The sequence below is a fragment of the Chanodichthys erythropterus genome, chromosome 1 (genome assembly GCF_024489055.1).
Source record: "Chanodichthys erythropterus isolate Z2021 chromosome 1, ASM2448905v1, whole genome shotgun sequence".
NCBI lineage: Eukaryota > Metazoa > Chordata > Actinopteri > Cypriniformes > Xenocyprididae > Chanodichthys > Chanodichthys erythropterus.
This window is the reverse complement of record NC_090221.1, coordinates 13,195,139-13,217,692: the sequence shown is the minus strand read 5'-3', so window position 1 is coordinate 13,217,692 and position 22,554 is coordinate 13,195,139. Positions and strand designations below refer to the sequence as shown.

General features: G+C 37.2%; 1 protein-coding gene across 5 annotated transcripts; it reads left to right on the top strand.

Annotated features, from left to right (window-relative positions):
- The first annotated feature begins 268 nt into the window (after nt 1-268).
- Nucleotides 269-22,273, top strand: csnk1a1 (casein kinase 1, alpha 1). 5 transcript variants are annotated; one of them, XM_067388053.1, is made up of 11 exons: nt 269-931; nt 1,290-1,396; nt 7,023-7,149; nt 7,232-7,330; nt 9,625-9,708; nt 11,355-11,494; nt 13,644-13,722; nt 14,148-14,222; nt 15,662-15,768; nt 15,984-16,132; nt 21,444-22,273. In XM_067388053.1, the coding sequence occupies exons 1-11, from the start codon at nt 809-811 to the stop codon at nt 21,449-21,451; spliced, it is 1,098 nt and encodes a 365-aa protein (XP_067244154.1). In that variant the 5' UTR covers nt 269-808; the 3' UTR covers nt 21,452-22,273. The 5 variants fall into 5 exon arrangements, with proteins under 5 accessions (XP_067244154.1, XP_067244165.1, XP_067244175.1 ...); XM_067388074.1 differs by having other exon boundaries at nt 271-931; nt 15,984-16,096; XM_067388093.1 differs by lacking the exon at nt 269-931 and adding an exon at nt 1,880-1,941.
- Nucleotides 22,274-22,554: the final 281 nt, after the last annotated feature.

Genomic DNA, 22,554 nt, shown 5'->3' with positions numbered 1-22,554 from the left:
AATACCCAATTAATGCCTCTAATAATAGACAGAAATTTATTTAAATTATGTCGTGCATTTTTATTATGATAGCACCTAATTTTTAATAATTTCTGTGTCATTATTATTGATGTATAATATAAAACAGCTCCCTTAATTTAAAAGAGTATAAGTAGGGCAACGACTTTACAATAAACATTCCCAAATTCCCGTGCGCGCCCTCGAGTTTCTCACCGCTCATTCCCGCAGCCTCGCTGACATCACGCGTGAACCCCTCCCCTGCCCGCGGCGGCGCGCTTTAGCGCGGTCTCGCTCCTCTCTTCAGATCAGCAGAATCTGTTCATCCCGAGACGGACAAGATGGCGAAGTGAGTGGGTTGCGCTTTGAGAAGAAAGCAGCGACTCACATAATTTCTTCAACATTAAAACGTCGGTTGCCTTGATGTACGTTCGAATAAGCGGGAAAGCGCTTCTTTAAGAAGAAAAATCGCCCCTCATAGCGAGGTGATTCAAAGAGAGCGTCGAGGACATCGACTCCGTGTCCTTTCAGGCTAAGCTGCTAGTCAGCTATTCGGGGAATTGCTCAAGAGAAAAAACAGCCTCAACCTCAGGGGAAATAGTCTTGTTTTTTACTGTGTCGAGGCAGCAAAACTCCTATTGAAACCAATGTCCGTTATCATCTCCTTTTCGGCGTTGTGAGTTGTTAAGGACACAAGCTAGTGATACCCGTTTTAGGCGAGCTAGCATTGTTTCAACTGGACTGAAGAAGAGAAAGCAGCCTGAAAACCTCACCCGTTCACACAGTTTCAGAGTAACTCGGATTTTAGGACATGGCCAGCAGCAGTGGCTCTAAAGCCGAGTTTATAGTCGGTGGAAAATACAAGCTCGTTCGTAAAATCGGATCCGGATCCTTCGGTGACATTTATTTGGCAATCAACATCACAAATGGCGAGGTAAAGATGAAATGGATGTTTAATTCATGTGATGAATGTCTGGGATAAGAAGATTGAAGGGTTTATACATATGTCCATCTCATCACATCTGATTACCTGGACACACTTCATATGGTCACTGAAACACATAGTTCGTATAGTCTTGAAAGATTGCAAAATTTGTATGACTTTTTATGAGGGTTTAACTGTTTGTGGGAAGTCAATCAACCATGCATCGTTGCGGATTTTAGTAGAAATGGAAGGTTTCCCAGATCAACTACTAAAGTGTGCTCTAAATATACTGAACTAAATTTCAGTGCTTTGCTGAACATCTATATGTAGATAGATAATAATATAACTTAATTTTGAATATTTTCAGGAGGTAGCTGTGAAATTGGAATCACAGAAAGCCAGACACCCTCAACTCCTATATGAAAGCAAGTTGTACAAAATTCTCCAGGGAGGAGTCGGGATCCCACACATTAGGTGAGTACAGATGTCTTTATTGTACGTTAAATTACCATAAGTTTTAATTAGATGGGGTAAGTTAGCTGGACTAGTTTTATCTGGTTGAAAGACTAACGTTAGCATGAGATCGAAAGCAACGGGTCGAGTACAAAGTACAACTACATCTTCGTGTAATATCTATCTCTACGCATAATACTTGTCTTATTAGATCATCCAATTCTGTATATATACTCTTATTTATCGTTTTTTTTATTTACTTATGATAGTGTCGACATGCTAACTAGCCCGTTCATTAGCACTAGCGTTTCTATGAAAGAACTGTGGTGAAATATATCTTTATAAACCTTGTGTTCTGTATAATGTACATTATTATAGTGTAATGAATGAGATTTGATCACGAAGTGTGTGTTTGTGCGTTGCTGAGTAATGAGTAATGAGCGAGTGGGAAATGGCCGCTGCTCTTTTGTTGTGTTTGTTCAACATGTCCTCCCTCTCGATCAGAAAATGGCGGATGAGGGAAAACAAGTTTCAGGGCCTAGTGCGACTGCTACTCTCTTCTCAAGGTGACTGAGACATACGAGCGATGATATTAGTTTTAGAACACATTTATAATTGTATAAAAGAGCCCATCTTTGACAGGATGCTTTCAATAACTGATTCTAGATGTACATTAGAATAAAGCATAGTGACTGTTTTGGCTTCAAACAAAATGGGTACAGGTTGTCACGTATGTTTTCTAGTTTGTATGTTATCAATGAAGGTAAATGACGTCATTCGCTTCAGTCTGAGTGCAGAAATCCCCTGACAGGTTAAGGTGTCTTGGTAGTTAGTGTACTGATTTTTCTTGGCTGTTTCCTTATGCAGTTATGTCGAGCTTTTATAATCTCTTTGTATTGTCATATATTAACTAATTTTAACCCTTATCCTGTGATGATTGAGATCCTGAGGGATGAGTGGGCCTAATCTTTCATACATCTACTCCAAGTAACTTGGCATAAAAATGTAAACCATTTTTTTTTTTAATCTAAAAGTAATATAGTAGTTTTCTGTGAGAAGGTTACAAACACCAGTTAGACGTTGAGATCTGTTACATGGCTTTTTCATTGAAGATGCAAAGTGTAAAATGGGGGGGGGGGGGGGGGGGGCAATGTTTTGGGTATGTTCATGTTAATTACCCTGGGGCCCAGAAAGATAAGTCTTTATCTACTTTCAATTTTTTTTTTTATTATTATTCTCAACCTTCCCCTCTTGGCTCTATCAAGCCGAATTACTATGGTAATTATGCATTAAAAATTAACTTTGCTGCAGGCATCGTCGATGGAAAAGGCTGGCATTACCTGCAGACACAAGCGTGACTAATAACGTGTGACCACTAATACAATAATAATTTATTGAATATTTCTATTAAAATTTGATTACGTTTCTATAAATGTATTTCTATTAAAATTGTTTATTATTTCTATCATGAAGAGTGGGTTTTTCACAATAATTATTTGCATGGCCAGATCTTGGTGGGGAAATCTTTGGCCCTTACACATATTTCCTGATTGCCTTAATTCCTATTCAAATGGCTTGATTTTGCCAATGAAAATTCACTGAACAGTAAACAGGGCTCCAGACAAAAAAAACAAAATCATTAAGGAGCCATTGGCTACTATAGGGGGGGAAAAACAGGTGCCAAAAAAGTTTGAGCCACACAATTAATGAACTTAAATTTTGAAATCACTTACTTTTAGTCAACCTGTTCTGTTTATATGTATATCTCCACTTTACAATGTCAGCATTTTCATCTTGTGATTTTTCTGGGAAATGAATGTCACTATTTTCACTTAATACTTTAATACTATTATAGTTTTTATTAATATTTTGCATTTTATATTTTCTGTTCTGATATTTTATTGTTGTTTTGGTTGTTTTTAAACATGGCTGTTTAGTTTTTTTTACATTTATTTCAGTATTAAAATTTATTTCAAGCAAAGAAAATTAGTTTTTTTTTTATGGTTTTAGTTAACTATATTTATATTGAATGGTATGTCAAAAAATGTTGTTAGTCTTTCCTTTCTGAAGCTACAAAAGTTTACTATGAATCAAATGAAAATAAATATAAATATATTAAATTTGGTTTGTGTAACCAAATAACAGGGGAAATTGATATAAATACAACTTTGACTAATGAACAGGCCAAAATACAGCAGGACTCTTTTTTTGAAATGCATGTGCTTTCCTTTTGCTGCTCATTCAAGTTTAGTTGAGGAAGATAAAAAAAAAAGTTACAAGTGTTTACAACACATTACAGTATGAATAATATAAAGTAAACTGTTGTAATTGATCAGCATTAGTTTTTAAGCAATCGATTGAGTAATGTTCTCTAATCATTGATTGCGAGCTGCTCTATTGCGAGAGACTGAAGAACGCACAACAGCGCCATCTTTTCACCTTAAAATATGCAGCGCTCACATTTATTTAATGAAATTACTGTTAATAATCACATTAGGTAGTATTGCAATTTGTTTTTCCATCCACAAAATATAAGGCACCTTAAAATGATCATTAATACTCTTGTTATACCATTTAAGGTACTGAAGACTTTTTATGACCTTTAATTTATCTGATGAGCATGAGAGGAGTGGAATAATGAAAGTGATCAGCATGATTGATATTCAAAATGGAAAGCGCGCGTGCGTACGCGCGTGTGTATCTGCAGTTTGCTGAGCCGGTTTCCACTTTTGAATGACGAATAGACTAATTTATATGAAGAAACAGCCAGTTGTCTCCTTTACACAGGAGCAGAATGCACCGATGCGAGGCGACAACAGTCTGCTTTCATCAGCTCTAGTTCTTTGGCGTCTGTTTGGTATGTGATATTTTCCCTAGCCGTTCATATTTTGAAACTTTCACACGCAGCATCTCATTTAATTGCGTCAACACAACAAATGATGTGATAGGCTGCTGGTCACAGAACACGCAAAAAACATGCAAATTTACAGTCATAATGTAGAAACCGTTTTAGTCGCACATTAATATGTTGCAACATTTTATACCAAATTGTTTGCTGTCAACTGCGGTTTCTTTTCCTAAAATTGTCGTCAAATTCTTCACCAGCCATGGTTATTGTTGGTCATTAGTTTCTCATTTCATTGTAGACTGTAATATATAATTTAGTAAACTAATCTAGCCGACAGAAGGTTTCCTTAGGTAATAATAGTATAAATACAAATGCCCTGCCTTTGCCACTAATGAACTGCCATTACAGATTGCATTTAGGTGTCCATTTCTATGGGATCTCATGCTGACAGCAGCTTGGCTGATTAGAAATCTGAACTCTGCTATAGCTAGTTATTTAACCCTGTGCAGTTAGGAGTTAGGTAACCCCTGTAATGGTTGGATGGATTTACCAAGCACTTCAAGGACAAGACCATAAAAGCAGCCATTAGTTATAACTAAAAATTATAGCATATTAAACTCTCCTCTATTTACTCTATTGCTTTCAGGCTGTGTAATTTAGGTTATTTATAATTACTGGACTGAATGGGAAGATACTGGTTTTATGTTTCTCATCTTTATTTTTGTGCTATTTTGGCTTAAACTAGTTTTTAATGAATGAATAAAAGTTTCCAGCAGAAAGGATGCGTAAAAGTACTGGTTTCAGTCACTTGTTATTAGAGCTGGGAAAACCTGCCATACAAGATCTCCCTCCCCCACACTCCCTAAAACCACTCACTGCCTTTGCTAATGAAAGAAAAGAGCTTTGTGTGCTCTTCAAAGTCTTTTATGTAAGCTCAATCACAAGAAAGTGTCTCCGCACTTTATTTAAGTGCATATTTTTACCCCAACACCTCTGTGTGATTAATAAACAGCCTTGTGTTTGAAGTTAAAATGTTCAGGCAAACTACACAGGTTTGTTCAGTTTCCCCTTAGTTTTGCTTTGAAAAGAGGAAATGAGTGTCCCACAGAGAGGCCTGTAGTTTCCGTAAGCAAGAGATTACTGTTTGCTATGAACTTCTGTAACCACTGTGAATAACAGTAGACTTGTTAAACATGAGGTTTTTTTTTTTTGTTATGTTTATGTTAGTAGTATACATTGCAGTAATTTTGTTTTTAACTTAATGGACAACTTTCCTAATCTTCCATTATTTCTGTTTTTGCTTTTGTATTCTAGGTGTCGCTAAGAAAAATACATACATATTTGTAAATTATCCTGAAAAAAAGCCTAAAACTGAATATCAGCAAAACAGTGTTCACTGATTTTAAACGAGCAGTTAGCATGGATGCGATTGCATCCTAGGGCCTCTTTACACCTGGTCACTTCATGCATTTTCTCTGATCGGATAGCTATCCGATTGTGGAGAGAGCAAAAAAAAAGAGAGAAAAAAAAAACAGGTGTAAATGCCCTCCAAAAAGCATTCAAGGCTGATTTTAAATCCGATCAGTCAAACTTTAGAAGGTGGTCTGTGACTCCAGACGAAACTGGGCAAGTGTAAATGCATCTGGTTGTTGAAACCACATATGTAAATTTTACTCCCAAAATGTTAAAAAATAAACGTGTGAAAACGTGTTTTAGGCTATATGACATGTTAAAGCCAGATATGACTGCTACTGCAACAAGCATCGCCACAGATGAGTAGCTGATTATCTCTTCAGCAAGCCAACGCGCAAACTACCGCGAATGAAACAAAGTAAGTCGCAGACGCTCAACACAGTCATTTTCATTTAAAGTAGTAAGACTAAATGATCTTACCGGAGTTTTTGCTGCGCTCATGTTGCTTTCATTGGCGTGAATGCCGTTAAATTTGCGTAGTGCGGGAATTGAACATCGGATTTATTTGTTTTGCGGAGATACATTTATGTGGCCAAGTGATTTGGTGTAAACAGGCCCCTAGATATAAGCATCACAAGGATTAGGAGCCGGTTTGTGGTTCAAAGTACATTTTGCATTGTGAAATGGTAGATGTTGGTTTGCTGGCATAGACGGCCAAATGGGCACTAGTCTACTGCTGCACCTTGTCTCTCCACAATACCTCTTTGTTTAGGAGACTCTCTAGCATGATGGTTGCTTGGCGACTGCTGTAGCAATGTGTTCTCTAAATGTGTGACTCTTTTGAACCTCCACCTGCTGAGCTGTGTGTCTGAGTACTGGATGTCAAAGCTTCACTAATATTTTTAAGAGCCACTTGGTTGATTCTGTGCAGGCTTTTGGTATAAACGGTTTAAGCACTGTCCTAATACTTTTTTTTTTTTTGTCCTGAGGGGCCCCATCCATGCTAAAAGTGTCTAAAGTGGTTGAAGACTAGTGTAATATGTTAAATAGTGTTGTGGACGCTACAGTCATGTCACCAAGCTGGATATATTAGATGCCATTGTCCAGAGGGTGTGCCGCATAACTCTGGCACTTCCTTAACTGATAAGATTCATGCTTTATTGTCTCAATATAACTTGGTCAGCTATGTTAAATTTTAAGTGTTTTAATTTAATTGTAATTTGCTTGTGCTAAAATATCATCTTGTCATGCATCACTGAATTGATTTGAAGGATCAGCTCTTTTTGAAAGTACAACTTTTCATCATTTAATTGCTTTTGTAATAATGGCCATGCAATCTTGAGTGTCATCTGTTGGTGTTCATGGATATGTGATACTGTTTTTCAGGTGGTATGGCCAAGAAAAGGACTATAATGTTCTAGTGATGGACCTGCTGGGGCCAAGTCTGGAGGATCTCTTTAACTTCTGTTCCCGCAGATTCACAATGAAAACTGTCCTAATGCTTGCAGATCAGGTAATGATGGGTTAACTGGCTTATAATAACACATTGAATGGTTTTGTGGCACGATCTTAACCTGGTCGTTTTGCTTTCACAGATGATCAGCAGAATCGAATATGTGCACACAAAAAATTTCATCCACAGAGATATCAAGCCAGACAACTTTTTAATGGGTATTGGCCGTCACTGTAATAAGGTAAACTTTCACCATTTCCTTGTTTAAAAAAGACAGTCTGATTTAAAAGTGACATGGAGGATTGACTGCAAATAAAACTGCAGATCACTAAGGTTTCCTGTTACATTGAGACTTTCTCATGGACGAACACTGGCTTGAGAGCCTGTGATAGTTACGTTTGATGCCGCTCTGCTGATTCGGGATGGCTGGGTTGTACAAAGACTATTTGGTGGAAAATTTTAGGATCAGATAAATAAAACCGCAGTGAGTCCTTAGACACAATGTTTACAGCTTAACTTATTGATGGTTTGAGAATCACCTGACGTTGGGCTGTGGACATCTGTGGACATGGATTGTATGTCTTTCACTCCTCAAATGGAACTTGTGCATGATATGTGACTAGTGGTTGTTGTTGTTTTTCTTTCTTTCTTTTTTTTTTTTTTTTTTTTTAATTTCTCCCTACGACTGAGAGCCTTTGAAGTCCTTTGCACAGTTTTATTTTTCTCCATTCAAATGTGCAGAAGTTGCCTGATTTGTATTTTGTTTCAGATAACTCGTAATTTTGAGCCCTTGCAGACAGGCAACATTTGGCAAAGTTAAAGCATCATCTGCAAAATAAAACAATGACCTTCCAGCTCTGATGGTCGTCTAACAGTTCAGATCAGTTTCCACTACAAATTCTGGTACTGTTTGGTACTTCAGTGAAGCCTGTATTACCATTTTTGGCAGTGCTGTCTGGAATAAATGTTTACCATTGTGTGTCTGTGTGAATGCCAGCCTCAAGCTTTTATTTTTATACATACACATGAAATCGTCACCTTTTTCACTAAAACTCTGGATGCACACGCTCTGCTTTTGGATGTGTAGCTGTCGACATCCACCCTGGAAAAAAATAAATCATAGTTAAGAAGTGCAGTGTACTCAACCGACTTGAAGATCTGATTTATCTATTGCTTTGCAAACCCCACTGTCCTTTGGTGAGGAATCAAAAGGCCTATCAGCTTGCATTATCCACTGCTCTCTGCTTACATTTCTCATATGATCATTACCCCTCTTGATTCAGCCCCCAGTAAAACTTTTTTCAAGAATAACACCGTTAGCTTGGGGAAAGAGTAAAGCATGAGGACATGTCTTGACCAAGAATGGTGCAGGCCAACAGGTGACATAAGTTCACCACAAGAGTAAGTCTAAAAATGGAAGTGTTTAAGAGAATTGTTAATGTTTCATGCAGTTATATTTTCCTAGATTTATTTAGAAAGTTCAGATCCAAATATTCCTGCATATGAAAAAAAAAGCTTTGCCACAAGTTTGAAATAGTCTCCTCTCACACTCCCCCACTCTCCTGTCACATTGCGGATAACCGTACTCAGCTCGACACCATTATAAACTAATGGCTTGTTTTGTTGCTTTACCCTGGGCTGCTCTATTGAACTCTCCAATGTCACTTCCACCGAAGCTGTCCCATCTTGTCTTTTATAACTAAACTAAAACTGTTTTTTGCAATAACATGCAGTTTAAGTCATGCACCTCTTAAAATGCACGCATTTTTTTTTTTCTTTCGTTTTTTTGTTAGAGCTTGATCCCTACCTGATTTGGCCTCTCCACATGCCAAAGTATTCTAGCCTCTTCCTTACTGTAGGTGGTCCAATGATCTTTTAAACATGAAATGCAATATTATTTATCCTTCACAGGAGTTTAAAGGGGTGGGGCTGTTTTGGTTGGTTGCATTTGTTCTCAAAGCTTCTCATGCCTAATTTTAAAACAAGTGCCCATTGTAGTGAATGGCCTTTTAGAGTTTGCCCTTCTTAACCCTAGTTGTGCCATTTTCGCCTCATGCTAAGGTGGGCTTAGCAGTTAACTACTGTATGGCACAGCTAGTGTTAAATGCTGCCGAATGTTTATGGATAAAGCCTTGGCAAAGTCAAAAAAGAGAATCAGGCTTGGGGGGGACAATTGGTATAGATGACATGAAGAACACTGGGTTAAGCGGCCAGAGGTGCCATGTACAGTTTGCCTCTGTGGCTCAAGAGCCGATGAGGCAAGCCGGCCCTGCATTATATGGTCTGAAATAAAAACAACTATCGCTACTATGTGAGCCTGGGCTTATGGGAAGACGTCTGCCATTAGCAGAGCCTCCTCTGAGTTTGAGCTAGGAAGCTTGCTGGTGGATGGAGGATTGCCTTAGGCTTTCTCTTCCCCTCCCTCTGCTCCTTCTCGCGTTCTTTTTCTTAGCCTTGGTGTTGCCTGTCTGCGCTGGCCGTGTGCGGTTGTCAGCAATACTGTTTGATGCACTGCACCCTCTATTGTCTGTTCAGTGTTTAGAATCTCCAGTGGGGAAGAGGAAAAGAAGCTTGGCTGTTAGTTCTTCTCAGGATCCATCTTTCTCAGGATTAAACCAGGTCTGAAACCACAACCACCTCCTAATCGCCCAAAATTGTTTTATTTTTTTTCCTTTTGGAGTTCTTTATCCCATTTAATTTTGATTTTCAACAATAACCATTAACGTTTGTTGGCATTAAACCAGACACACATGCTAAACAGAACTAGAGATTAAACTCCTAATCCAGATTGAAGGGATCTCTGTACAGGAAGGTGAAGGACTTGTCACTTCGAGAGAAAATAGGATGATTGTTCTCAGTCCTAGTCAGTTCTAAAATTTATTCTCTGTCATAACATGATGATTTTCCCTTACTTTATTCTTGATTTTCAGTGCTAATGATGTATTTGGTTTAGGAGAATTTACTGTGTTCTGTTTAAAGTTGTTGATCAACAGTGCCCAGTGCTTTTGTGATTTGTAATCAAAGACTTTGTGACAGAATAATTTGATTGGCCTAATTTCACTGCATTGGGTGCTTGTTCTTGTTGCAGAACACATCTTTCAATTTATCAGCCGTGCTTTGTGGCACTGAGGCTTGTTTTTCTAATCCAGCCATCTAACATTGGACTGTGCTGTCAGAATGTTGCCTAGCTTGCAACCATTTGTCCAACAAAACGCATGAAAACTGTGGCCTGATATTGACAGGGTTGACCTTTTAAACACTTGCTCTTTAAATTGTTGCATGTGTTCTTGTCCTGAGATATGTGCTTATGCTTATTTAAATGTTCAGTTCACCTAAATAAAATTGAATATAACATTTGGTTCTCAGCTCCTAAAATCTAAGATTGTCTTTGGGCATCACAGCTATTTGTTGTCATCTTGAGAGCACTGACAGGCAAAATATTAAATGTTTGCATGGGTTTTCAAAGTGATAGCCTAGTACTTGTACGATGGACTGTATCAGATGAGAAGAGATCTTGCATAATTTGAAAATTGTTTAAGTCATTTTGACCAAAAACACATAATTTAAGGTTCATGATACAAAATTGTTTTCCATTGCTGGAGGTGTCTCTGCTGCAGTGTTGTTTTCCAGGGTATTGTTTTAAAAAAAGAAGTTGGTGAACAAAATGTAAATCATAATGTATTTGGATTTCTAGTAAGCCTTGGTTGTGTGTACCACTTTTCTCTTGACTTGACCTTTAATATAAAGGTCCAAGCGGAATTGCATGTTTGGTGTAACTAATTGCCTTGACAAGAGGAAATACGTTTCAAATCCCTAGTTGAGCCAAGCAAACAGTGGCACGGCTGAGTGGATACGTTACAATATGGCTGCTGCCTCAGTAAAAAAACAGTTGGGTGAGGCGCTCTTGCTGGGACTGCGGGCTGTAGGTGTGTGTGTGGGACACTGGATCTGACTGGCTTTCCACTAATGAAAATATTTCAGTCAATGACAGGCTCTTAGAGCTGACTCTTACATCGCTGCTTGGATAAAGGGTGTGTTTCCTTTCCCAGTAAGCTTCATTTGCGTTGTAGACTCTGACCCCTTCGCTTTGATTACAGCCACTGGATGTGATGTTTTTGTTCTTAAGTCCAGGTAATAGGTCAGACAGCACACAAGTTGAAGGAAAATTAAAAATGATTTTGCGGAATCAGTGACTTTTCTTGTTTAGAGTTAGTTTTAAAAATTAATTGCCAGTGTTTGTGCTTCTTTTTACTTTATTTATATAGTTGTTCCTCATCGACTTTGGTCTGGCCAAGAAATACCGAGACAACAGGACACGACAGCACATACCCTACAGAGAAGACAAAAATCTCACAGGCACAGCTCGCTATGCCAGCATCAACGCACACTTGGGCATTGAGCAAAGGTGAGTGCTCCTGCCTGAACATCCTTTGTGACCTTCAGTTGTCAATTTATTAATTTTGCTCATTGTGATTGAAATTGTTAAATTTGTCAAATTATTCTGCTAATAGTATTAATAATAAAGTCTATCAAATTGTAAAAATGTGAAATCTACAAAGCTTTTGAACCCTACTGTACACTACCGTTAAAGTTTTGGGTTGGTAAGTTTTTGAAAAGACTCATCACCAAGTCTGAATTAATCAAATACAGTAAAAACTGTAGTATTGAGAGAAATTCTAAAAATTTTATTGAAATGTTTTCTATTTTAATTAGGGATGTAACGATACACTCATGTCACGATTCCATACGATTCACGATGCTGAACTCGCACTTCAATGCTATTGCGATACTTTAAGCCAAAATAAAGATGGTTATATTATTATACCTTCCAAGACATATGATAGCAAGTTAACAAAAAATGTAGTGTTGATTTTAAAAATGCTAAATTTGGTATGGACCTGGGGGGTGGACTTGAATAGGCTTTGACTTTGTCCTCCATGCACAGGGCAGTGATGACACCAGAATAAAAATATTCATTATTCTGAACCTGAAAATGCAGAATTATTTTGCACATATACTTTGTGTGCCCTTTTTTTTTTTTTTTTTTTTTTTTTTTACTGGTGAAATCAGATGTTTGGCATCTAGACCCACAAATAAACCCACATTGCATTATTATACATTATATTCAACATTAACGGATTTGTTCACCCAAAAATTAAATTTCTTTCATTATTTACTCACCCTCATGTAATTCCAAACCTGTAAGACAACAACATCATAACCAATTTATAAGGCCCAGAAAGGTAAATACATCTTTAAAATAGTCCATGTGACTACAGTGGTTCGACCTTAATGTTATGAAGTGATTAGAATACTTTTTGTGCACAAAAACAAAAATAACAACTTCAACAATTTCTTCTCTTCCCTGTCAGAGTCCTACGTTGTTTACGTTGTTAATGCAGTGCAGCACTTCCAGGTTCCACCTCAGAGAGGCGACTCTATTGGCTGATGCTGTACACATGAGCAGCACGCCACATGCGGGTGATGCTGACGCAGGAGCTGGCCAATAATGAGCAGACTTTCTGATGTAGAACCCGGAAGTGATGCACTGTTTACAACTTTAATAAAGTTTGGGAATAGCCATTTTGATATTTAGTTCATTCAAAAATTAAAATTCTCTATTTTCTCACCATATCATGCGTGTTGCAAATTGGTTCATCTATTCATCTTATAAAGCAGTCGTGTCTCTTCACAAGACTTGGATTTGGATTAGACCGCTCGATTGACTTATTTTTACGATGACTTGGACCTTTTTTGGGTCTTTTTAAGTTTAGGGGAATTGACTATAATGGAAAATATCTTTGAGTTTGGAATATGAGCAAAAATCGTATAGGTTTGAAACAACATAAGGGGGTGAGTATAGGATGACAAATTTTTGGGTGAATTATAATTTATAAATACAGTAAGCTGAGTCTTGGCTAAAACTAACTTTATCTCGAATCATATCGTTTACATCACCGAGACATAGTCACGTTTTTATAGCATGATATCTCAATATAATACGTATTGTTACACCCATAATTTTAATGCATCAAATGTAATTTATTCTTTTGATGGCAAAGTTGAATTTTCAGCATCATTACTCCAGTCTTTGTGCTCAAACATTTATTCTTATCACTGTTGAAAACCGTTGTACTGCTTAATATTTTTTGTAGAAACCATGATGCATAGCTTTTTTTGATGACTGTTCAAAAGAACAGCATTAATATTTGCATACTTGCAAGTATTCATTTCTTTGCAAAAAGCTTACTGAGCCTTTAACTCTGAAGCCTTTTGCAAGAACTAGCAGCACCTTTAATTCACGATCGTGACATTTTGCGATCTTAAGTGATTGAAAGGCTTTGATTGCTTGCCCTTTACTGGAGGAGTGGCATGTCAGTGGTCAGCGAGTTAATTTGAGGGTACTTTACTCAAATCACCCCTTGCTTAAATATTTAAAATGCAAAATTATTGCATTTTAAATATTTAAGTTTTTTTTTTTTTTTTTAAATGATATGCCCTCAGACATGCTTAAAAGCCCTTTGGCTTGACTTAATCTTATTTCGGCTTAACAGTCGTCGAGATGACATGGAGTCACTAGGATACGTGCTGATGTACTTCAACAGAACCAGCCTGCCATGGCAGGGACTGAAGGTAAGCAGGACAGAATGCAAGTTTTCATTTATAATAGCTGGATTTTAGATTGGATCACACAGGATGTCTTTTATGGATTTCTTTTTGAAAAGCATGCCAGTGACTTTTCTACTGTATATGGTTTAATGTAGGACATGTTAAATATGGATGTTTAGAAATGCTGTCTATATGTAATTTTAGTAGGTTAATGGCTGTTAATGTGACTGAATATTGCTATTGCATTTTTCTTTTACTGCACAGGGAAAAGACTTAAAAGAATGAACTAAAAATTGCTAGGCACTATGAAACAGGCCAACAGGTGGTGCCTAAAAAAGTGCTGTAAATCTTTCAGCTGGGTTATTTATGGCCCCCAGCACTGTGGACTTGCACACTGATGAACAGTTAGTACCAGATCATAGTGTAATGTTTTAGTTTTTTACACACAGGCTGCCACAAAGAAACAGAAGTATGAGAAGATTAGTGAGAAAAAGATGTCGACCCCTGTTGAGGTGTTGTGTAAGGTATGTGAAGTTCTACATCCACACAGCAAGGCTTTTCAAAGGTGTACTCTTATACTTTGCTTGTGGCATACGTGCTACAAACATCTGCTCAGTTTCAAGGTGGTGATAAAGTTCTGAAACTCCACGAGTATGCGAGTACCTCCAGAACATTGAATTCTAATAACGAGAATACATTTTTGTCAGACCAAAAACTTAATTAACTTAATGTTTGAATTAAAGGTGCCGTAGAACATTTTCACAAGATGTAATATAAGTCTAAGTTGTCCCCTGAATGTGTCTGTGAAGTTTCAGCTCAAAATACCCCATAGATTTTTAATTATTTAAAAAAAAAAAAAATGAACTGCCTATTTTGGGGCATCATTAACTATGCACTGATTCAGCGCGCAGCCCCTTTAAATCTCTTGCTCCCTGCCCCCCCGAGCTCTCGACTATAAGTGCAGTTAAATGCATACAGTGCATAAACAAAGTTCACACAGCTAATATAACCCTCAAATGGATCTTTACAAGATGTTCGTCATGCATGCTGCATGCATGGATCGGGTCATGTGAGTATAGTATTTATTTGGATGTTTACATTTGATTCTGAATGAGTTTGATAGTGCTCCGTGGCTAAAGCTAACATTACACACTGTTGGAGAGATTTATAAAGAATGAAGATATTTATGCATTATTTAAAGTGTTTAAAAATGAAAATGGTGACAACTCTTGTCTCCGTGAATACAATAAGAAACGATGGTAACTTTAACCACATTAAACGGTACATTAGCAAAAAGTTAACGAAACATTTAGAAAGACAATTTACAAATATCACTGAAGTTTTTATTGCTCCATCTGCCATTTTTCGCTATTGTTCTTACTTGATTACCTAGTCTGATGATTCACAGATCTGTGCACAGATCCAGACGTTAATACTGGCTGCCCTTGTGTAATGCCTTGAACGTGGGCTGGCATATGCAAATATTGGGGGCGTACATATTAATGATCCCGCCTGTTACGTAACAGTCTGTTTTGTTGAGATTCGCCTGTTTTCCGAAGGTCTTTTAAACACATGAGATTTATATAAGGAGGAAACAATGGTGTTTGAGACTCACTGAATGTCTTTTCCATGTACTGAACTCTTGTTGTTCAACTATGCCAAGGTAAATTCAATTTTTGATTCTAGGGCACCTTTAAATCTTCAAATCAAACATCTAGTTGCTTATATGAAGCTCTGATCCTATGCGCATTACTCACCAGGATTTTCTGTTCTGTTCTGTTCTACATGATTGTGATCTCGGACAGCCAGTTTACTGTTAACAGTGCCATCTATTTATTATAATACTAGGATATAAAAGTCACTGTGATTGTTCATTTCTCCATCCTTAAAAGGAGCAGATTAGGTTGACATGACATTTATGTAATTTTCTGCCTTTGTAACATGAGTTTGGCACTTTCTCTAGGGGTTCCCAGCAGAGTTTGCCATGTACCTGAACTACTGTCGTGGGTTGCGGTTTGAAGAGGCACCTGACTACATGTACCTGCGTCAGCTTTTCCGCATTCTTTTCAGGTGCATGAACAATTCCTGCATTACCTCAATATTCCCAACTGGGCCAGAAACACTGACACATCCTAGTCACAACTTGTTTTCCACATCTTTGTTACCAGTAGAGGCTGTCACAATTTTGTAAAGGAGGTTAAGTCATGTGAATGGTTTGTATGGTTGTACTCACTCCTGCTTGTGTTTTTTTTTTTTTTTCTTTTTTTTTTTCCCCCCCTCTCCAGGACTCTGAACCACCAGTATGATTACACATTTGACTGGACCATGCTGAAGCAGAAAGCAGCACAGCAAGCAGCCTCCTCAGGGGGACAGGGGCAACAGGCACAAACCCCCACAGGCAAGCAAACTGACAAACCCAAGAGTAACATGAAAGGTTAGTAGCAAACAGCCAAGCGACGTTTTCAGCGCAAAAAACAGAGACACCAATTGCTTACATTTTGTTAAAAAAAGAAAAAAAAAAAGAAGTGGATTTGGAACATTCGCTCCCCAAAAAATTCATGAAACATAAAATGCAAAGAAACGGTGTTAGTTCAAGGATGCACCCCACTCGAGAGGAAAAAAAAAAAATTTCAATTGGTATGTTTTGCAAAAGCAAAGACGTCCTTGGGAAATTTGACTACTAACTTTGTACCAAACAAAAAAATGTCTTTTCTTCTCTGGGACGAAGGGTTGGCTTCATAATCTTTTCTGTGAATGTCAGATAACCATCCCTTGAATTAACCCCTTTCCAAATGGGATGCTCTATTTGACAAATTTCTCCCAATCATTGTTCCTGGATCTAACACTTGTTAGTCTTGATTATAATGGTCTCTTCAGAACAAACATGGATATGTGGGAGTGATTTCTAACCACAGACTAACAAAGACCATTTCTTTTCCACATCTCTTCATTGACTCTTACTGTTCTATTCTAAATGTTTGGTGTTTAGGGAACTGTAAAAAATGTGCTGTTATGTTCATGTGATGAATTGACAGTGATGTTTTTGTGATTCTAGTTGTGGATCTACTTTCCAGCAAAATACATAGCCTTTTCTAGGCATGTGGACCTGGAGTCGAGAGTTTTTTCTTTTTATTCCATCCATCATTTGTTTCCTAAGGACGAACTGTTGACGAATAAAAGGGATGTTAATGAGCATATAGTCTGTTGTGCATCTAATGCTGCAGAATAGGCTTGACACTTAGAAGGGCACAGTTAGATGGAAAAGCTGCTGTCACTCGTCTTCAACTGCAGTGTCCTTTAGTGCCCTGTTAAAATCGGACTACGGTGGTATTCGGTCTGGGCTGCATAGTACGTTAGGGTGTTTCTCACTGTTTATGGTACATCTCGGTGGTTTTAAACGTCTACATCATTCTACCTTGGAGTTCCCTTTGGCCCTTAAAATAGCATACAGTCCTAAATTTTAGGGATGTGCTAATATGAAAATTTTGGCCAATAAGACCATTATTTATATTTGAATGCCGATATCCGATATATTAAATAAATTTAAAATATATATATCAAAATCCAAATTTGAGAGCCTAATTACAAAATTACTTTAAAAGATGTGTCACAAGCACTTCAACGTAATTCAATAATTGTGTAATACAGGACAGTAGACTAGTTTGAACCAGTAATTTTTAAATTAATTTTACACTCATGGCCAATTTTCTTTATTAAAAAAAAAAATCTATTGCCTTACAAATAAATAAAATGATGGTTAAATGATGCAAACAAGTAATTTGGCAACATTACTCTCTGATAAAGAATTAATGCATGTGCCATGGATGGATAAATTGGAATATCCTCCACATTGACAATAATCAAATGATTTTAATTAAATAATATTGTTGATGAAAATGAGAAATAAAAGTTCTAGTTATTATTAATAAAGCATCAATATTTTTTGAAAAAGAAACCTCTAAAATTAATATTACTGTTTCAGGATACAGCATTGCTGTTTGAGCTGTAGCTGAAGAGCTAAATGAACACTGGTGAACTCTAGTGCTTTAATTAACTCAACGGAATGCATCCTATATATGAGGAATCAGATATTTATACAACATAGAAAATTTCTATTATCTGATTTTAACTTGCAGTTGTGATATTTAAAGCATATCATGCTGTAATCATCTATATAATAGTCTATGGGATGTAATTTTTTCTTAGCCCTGTGGGACAGAGGACAGTGGGTTTAATATAGCAACTGTGCCGTCAACCCATGCAGGCAGCTTTTTCCTAGTTGAGCTTTGAAAGCCACATACAACATCAGAGGAAATAGATCAGAGTCTTTTTCTTTTCAATCCTGTGGTTCACGTCATGTTCTTTGTTCATAAATGCACAGTGAAAAGCAAGAAGACTGTTTTACACTCGAGGTTCATCCTGAATTAAGGCAAAGAACAACTGCTGTTAAAAGTAGCTAGACTAAGAATAGCATTTGCTGATGAGGTGGTATTGGCCTAATCCTTTGTGCACGCTGTTTTAGTTTGATTGAACCCCATCCCCCCCTTCAAAACCTAGGATGCACAATATACTCTGCTTAGAAATAGGATTGCAACATTTAGATTGTGATAACTCCATCCATTCAAAGATTTACACTTACAGGCTCAGAAATCATATCCCTTTTAGATCCCTTCACTGAATAGCAACGGCCAAGAATTTAAGCGGTGATGCTCAGGAGTGTTTTAGCTTGAAAGAACTTTATTTGCAGGGGATTGTTGGTTTCTTGGTTACCGGAGCAACTTTGTTTGTTTTGCAACAATGGAGACCCGGACCTTGCGCTGCTGTGTTATTGTGAGATTTGTCCTGACAGTGCTCCGTCAGCATATTTCCTCACTGTTGATAAATGCAAACTTGTCAAGCATTTAATTTTCTTTTCTCTTCCACTTCTCTTTTTTTCACTCCTCAAATGTTCCATTAGTGTCCATAGAAATGTCAAGGCTGTGGTAGCTAAATGTAACTATACTCTGCAAGTAGTAGCAGCTCGAACCTAACAATCAGGTTACTTTGTAACTGGTTTGGATCATCTTTCCATTGTGGATTAGTTATTAATGACACAAGCAGTGACCTAAATGACTACTTTGAATTTTATTAGTTGTGATGACTCTTTAGATTTCCCTGTCCATATAATCCTGTTTGATCTTGTGCTCTGTTTGCCTGAGGCAAAGGCACATTGATTTTTAGAAGCAGACCACGGTGGAGAGTGCTATGCTGGAAACATTTCGGCACATGTCAAAAGTTTTTTTTTTTTTGATTTGAAACTCTAGGGCTGTCCCTTACTAAAGATTTTCTAGTTGACTAATTGCATGTTTATTTATTTAATTACTTAAATATATACTGAGAATACTAAACCATAAGCATGTTGTTTTATTAAATAAATAAGTAAATAAAAATGCGTAATAAAGCTTATTTTGCACTCAAGTTGCATGAAGTTGCATTTTTGAGAAGTGCTCCAGTTCAGGGAGACGGAGACAGTAAAAAGCGCATCCTGATTTTACAAAAGTGCAATATTTTAAAAGTAGACCCTTTACAGTTTCAAATGATGTAATGAAGACTTGGATATGCGCCTAATAATAGAGGCCATGTAAAGTTGCTACTAACATAGGCGAACTTATGGATTCCCTGCCCGACCTGCTGTAATTGCAACAAGTACGTACCGTGGGTGGTGTATTGCATTTTTTTTCAGTTCAGTTTGAATATCGTTACACCCCTAACACGCACACAAACAATGGAAATCAGTGGGCTCCAATGGGTATTGAGAGCAGGTTCCATTTTAGAGATGGTTACACATTTTCTAAGAACTGTGGATTCGATAAGACACATTTTAACTTTTTATGGTTACAAAAGTTATTCGGTTAAGATCAGTGAATGATTTTCTCTTAGTCGTTTGTGCTTTGGTTAGGGCTGTCACCAACAATTATTTTGGTAATCGATTAATCAGATATTTTTGTGGTTATAAAAATAGACCCAAGCAAAAAATAGCCACTAAAATGACTTAAAATACGTATATAATGACAATGAGGCAATATTAAAGATTAAGATTTTAGGCAACTTGATCTTTAATATTTGGCCACTTTATGATAGAAATGCTATAGCCATTGTAATTTCTTGAACAAGAATATGTGGACATAACATGCAAACTCAGAGAGAGGGTTTAAACTTATTTTAAAATTGTGATGAACAACCGTTTGCATATTTAGAAACATTGATGTATTCTGTGTTGGTGTAGGTTTAAAAATTATTTACCTTACAAATCTGATTAAATGAGACACGTAACCTATAAATATATATATAAAACCCACAGGGAATGTATTTATCTAATCGCTGCCTTTGAATTTACAATAGCCCTATGCTATAGTATAGTTTTTTAAATGGTTTTAATACATCTGTCTAATAATGTAGTTAATGGTTTCTCTTACGTGGAATGTATTTTGCCCGTTACTTGACACTGGTAAATTGCAATTGAGGATTTTTTTTTTTTTTTTTTAAATGGAGTACTCTAATTGAGGAATCGTGACAGCCTTAGCTTTGACTTACAGCTAATGCAAGGATCCAGTGTTGCACATGCATTTTCTTAACTGATTACATTCACTTAAGACAAAACCGACTGGTTACACAGATATTTTGAGAGTTTCTGTATTTAGGTGTAAGAACATGCGAAAACTCAATTCAGTATTGCGCACTGAGAGACTGCTCTCTGTGCACGTGCTTTGGATGTGTGCACAGCACAGAAAACGGCACACGAGTGCCGAACTGCATTCTTTCACGTCGTGTTGTGCATGATTGGTTTAAAATCGCATTAAAATGCAATCGACAAGTGGAATCTGAAATGCGTGTCTCTTATCGAATCCATAGATACTGGAAATTTTGAACTGGTTATAAAATGGAATCATTAATCTGATTACATTTGATTTTCAGTTTCTGTAGCTGAACTTCGTTGTAATTGCTTGTGCTATTGCTAATTCGTTTATTAATGACAAGTAAACCATCAATAAAATAAGAATAATGTTTGAATTTATATTAATGTAGTTTTTGCTGTGGTAATTTTAAGTTCCTTGCAATTTTCTTTAGGCTTTTTCAGTCAGTCATACAGGTTTGGAAGCAAAATAAAATTAAATCATTATTTGGATGGTCTATACCTTTAAATAGTATCCCTATCTGTGTGCTTTTTAAGGCTTCTAGCATTTTTTTGGGTATATTGTCATGCCCCTCCTTACATTTAGCTCTTAACATGAAGGATTCTTGAAAGGACAGCTGCTTTGCTCTGAGCAGGTTTTATTTAACTGTGGGGTGGATGATCGTGCAAGCAGCTGACGTGGTTAAGGAGTCAGTCTGTTACAGTAGCATATGACTGAGTAACACAGCCATGTCATCATTAGTGAAAGCGCCCTCAGCACGCTCTGACTACAGTTACGCAGTCCTTCAGACTCAATGTGGAGTAAATGGTAAGCCTGGACTGTTGTAATGAAAGAGTTTATCCCCTTTGAGCCTCTGAGTTCGATGACACGAATGTTTTTCTGAGATGCTCTGCAGCAAGTCTCGACTTCACTGCAGAGAGGGACTGATGACTTTGCACTTTCTCTCTTCCAGGACTGAATAATGCTTTGACTGGGTTGGCCGCATTGATTACAGTAGCTCAACACCATTCAGCTCTGTGCCACCAACTCTTAACCCTCTCTTTTCTATCTATCTGTCTCCCTGTCTTGCAGGTTTCTAAGCATTAAGACAATGTAATGAAGCAGAGCAGAGTGGTCGTAGCAGGATTTGCCTTCCAATCACACCCCGGCATCTAGGATCAAATTCACCAGAACCTGCCAGGCACTGTGGGCAACCTTTTTCCTGTTAAAGAACTTTTGTTCCATATGCTATATATGTAATCGGTATATATAGATAAGATGCCCTGCATATATCTATATATTGGTATGTATATACTATATCCACAGAGAGCAGGCTTGGAGTTGGAAGCTGTAGCCTTTTCTATTGTCCTGTCCCTTAAGACTTTTCGCCCCCTCCTTCTTTGAAATGGAAAACTGTAGAAAATGGGGATATCATTGTGCACATGCCAATATTTTCCCGAGTTTTCTCCTTCAGGAAAGCTGTTTGGGGTCCTTACTGAATTCTTGGTTGCCCATCAGAGCAGTTTCGGCCCCCTTTCCCTTCTCATCGTCCTCTCGTCACCAGAGTGTGGCACGAACCCAGACACTTCTGTCAGAATGGAGACATCGAGACACATTTTCGTCCTTCAGTTTTTTTTTTTTTTTTTTTCCTTCCTTTCCTCGAGCAAAGTGAAACATCTGAGATTAAATCTGTTTTTTTTGTTGTTGTTTCAAATGTATCCAAATGATTAAAAAGGCAAACATTGGGTTTTGTTCTTTTCTAAAAAGGTAATTATGATTCTGCCTGCTGATGTGCTAGAGAGCTTCTAATGTGAAGATTAAAAAAACATTCTAGTGACTACTAGGTTTCTCTTTAGAGCGCTGCATTAACTATATTGTACTTGGTATTCTGAAGTCTAAAAAATAAAAAAAAAAAGAATAAACTCCACAGAATCATATTCATTACAAATTAGGCATCACTCTGAACTAAACCTGTATGTTAATTGCTTAGATGAAAATTGTATGCATCGATGATCTGGGTTTTTTTTCTCTTTGGAAAATGTTCATGTTGATTGAGAAAGTAACCATTCGTATGATTAATTGCTATGATAGGCTCAATGTTCTGTTTTTTTTTGAGAGAAAAATGTGCTCACTCCACCCTTCCATTACCATTTTTATATGCATATATCTTTTCTTTTTTTTCTTTTTAAGAAAAAAAAATGTA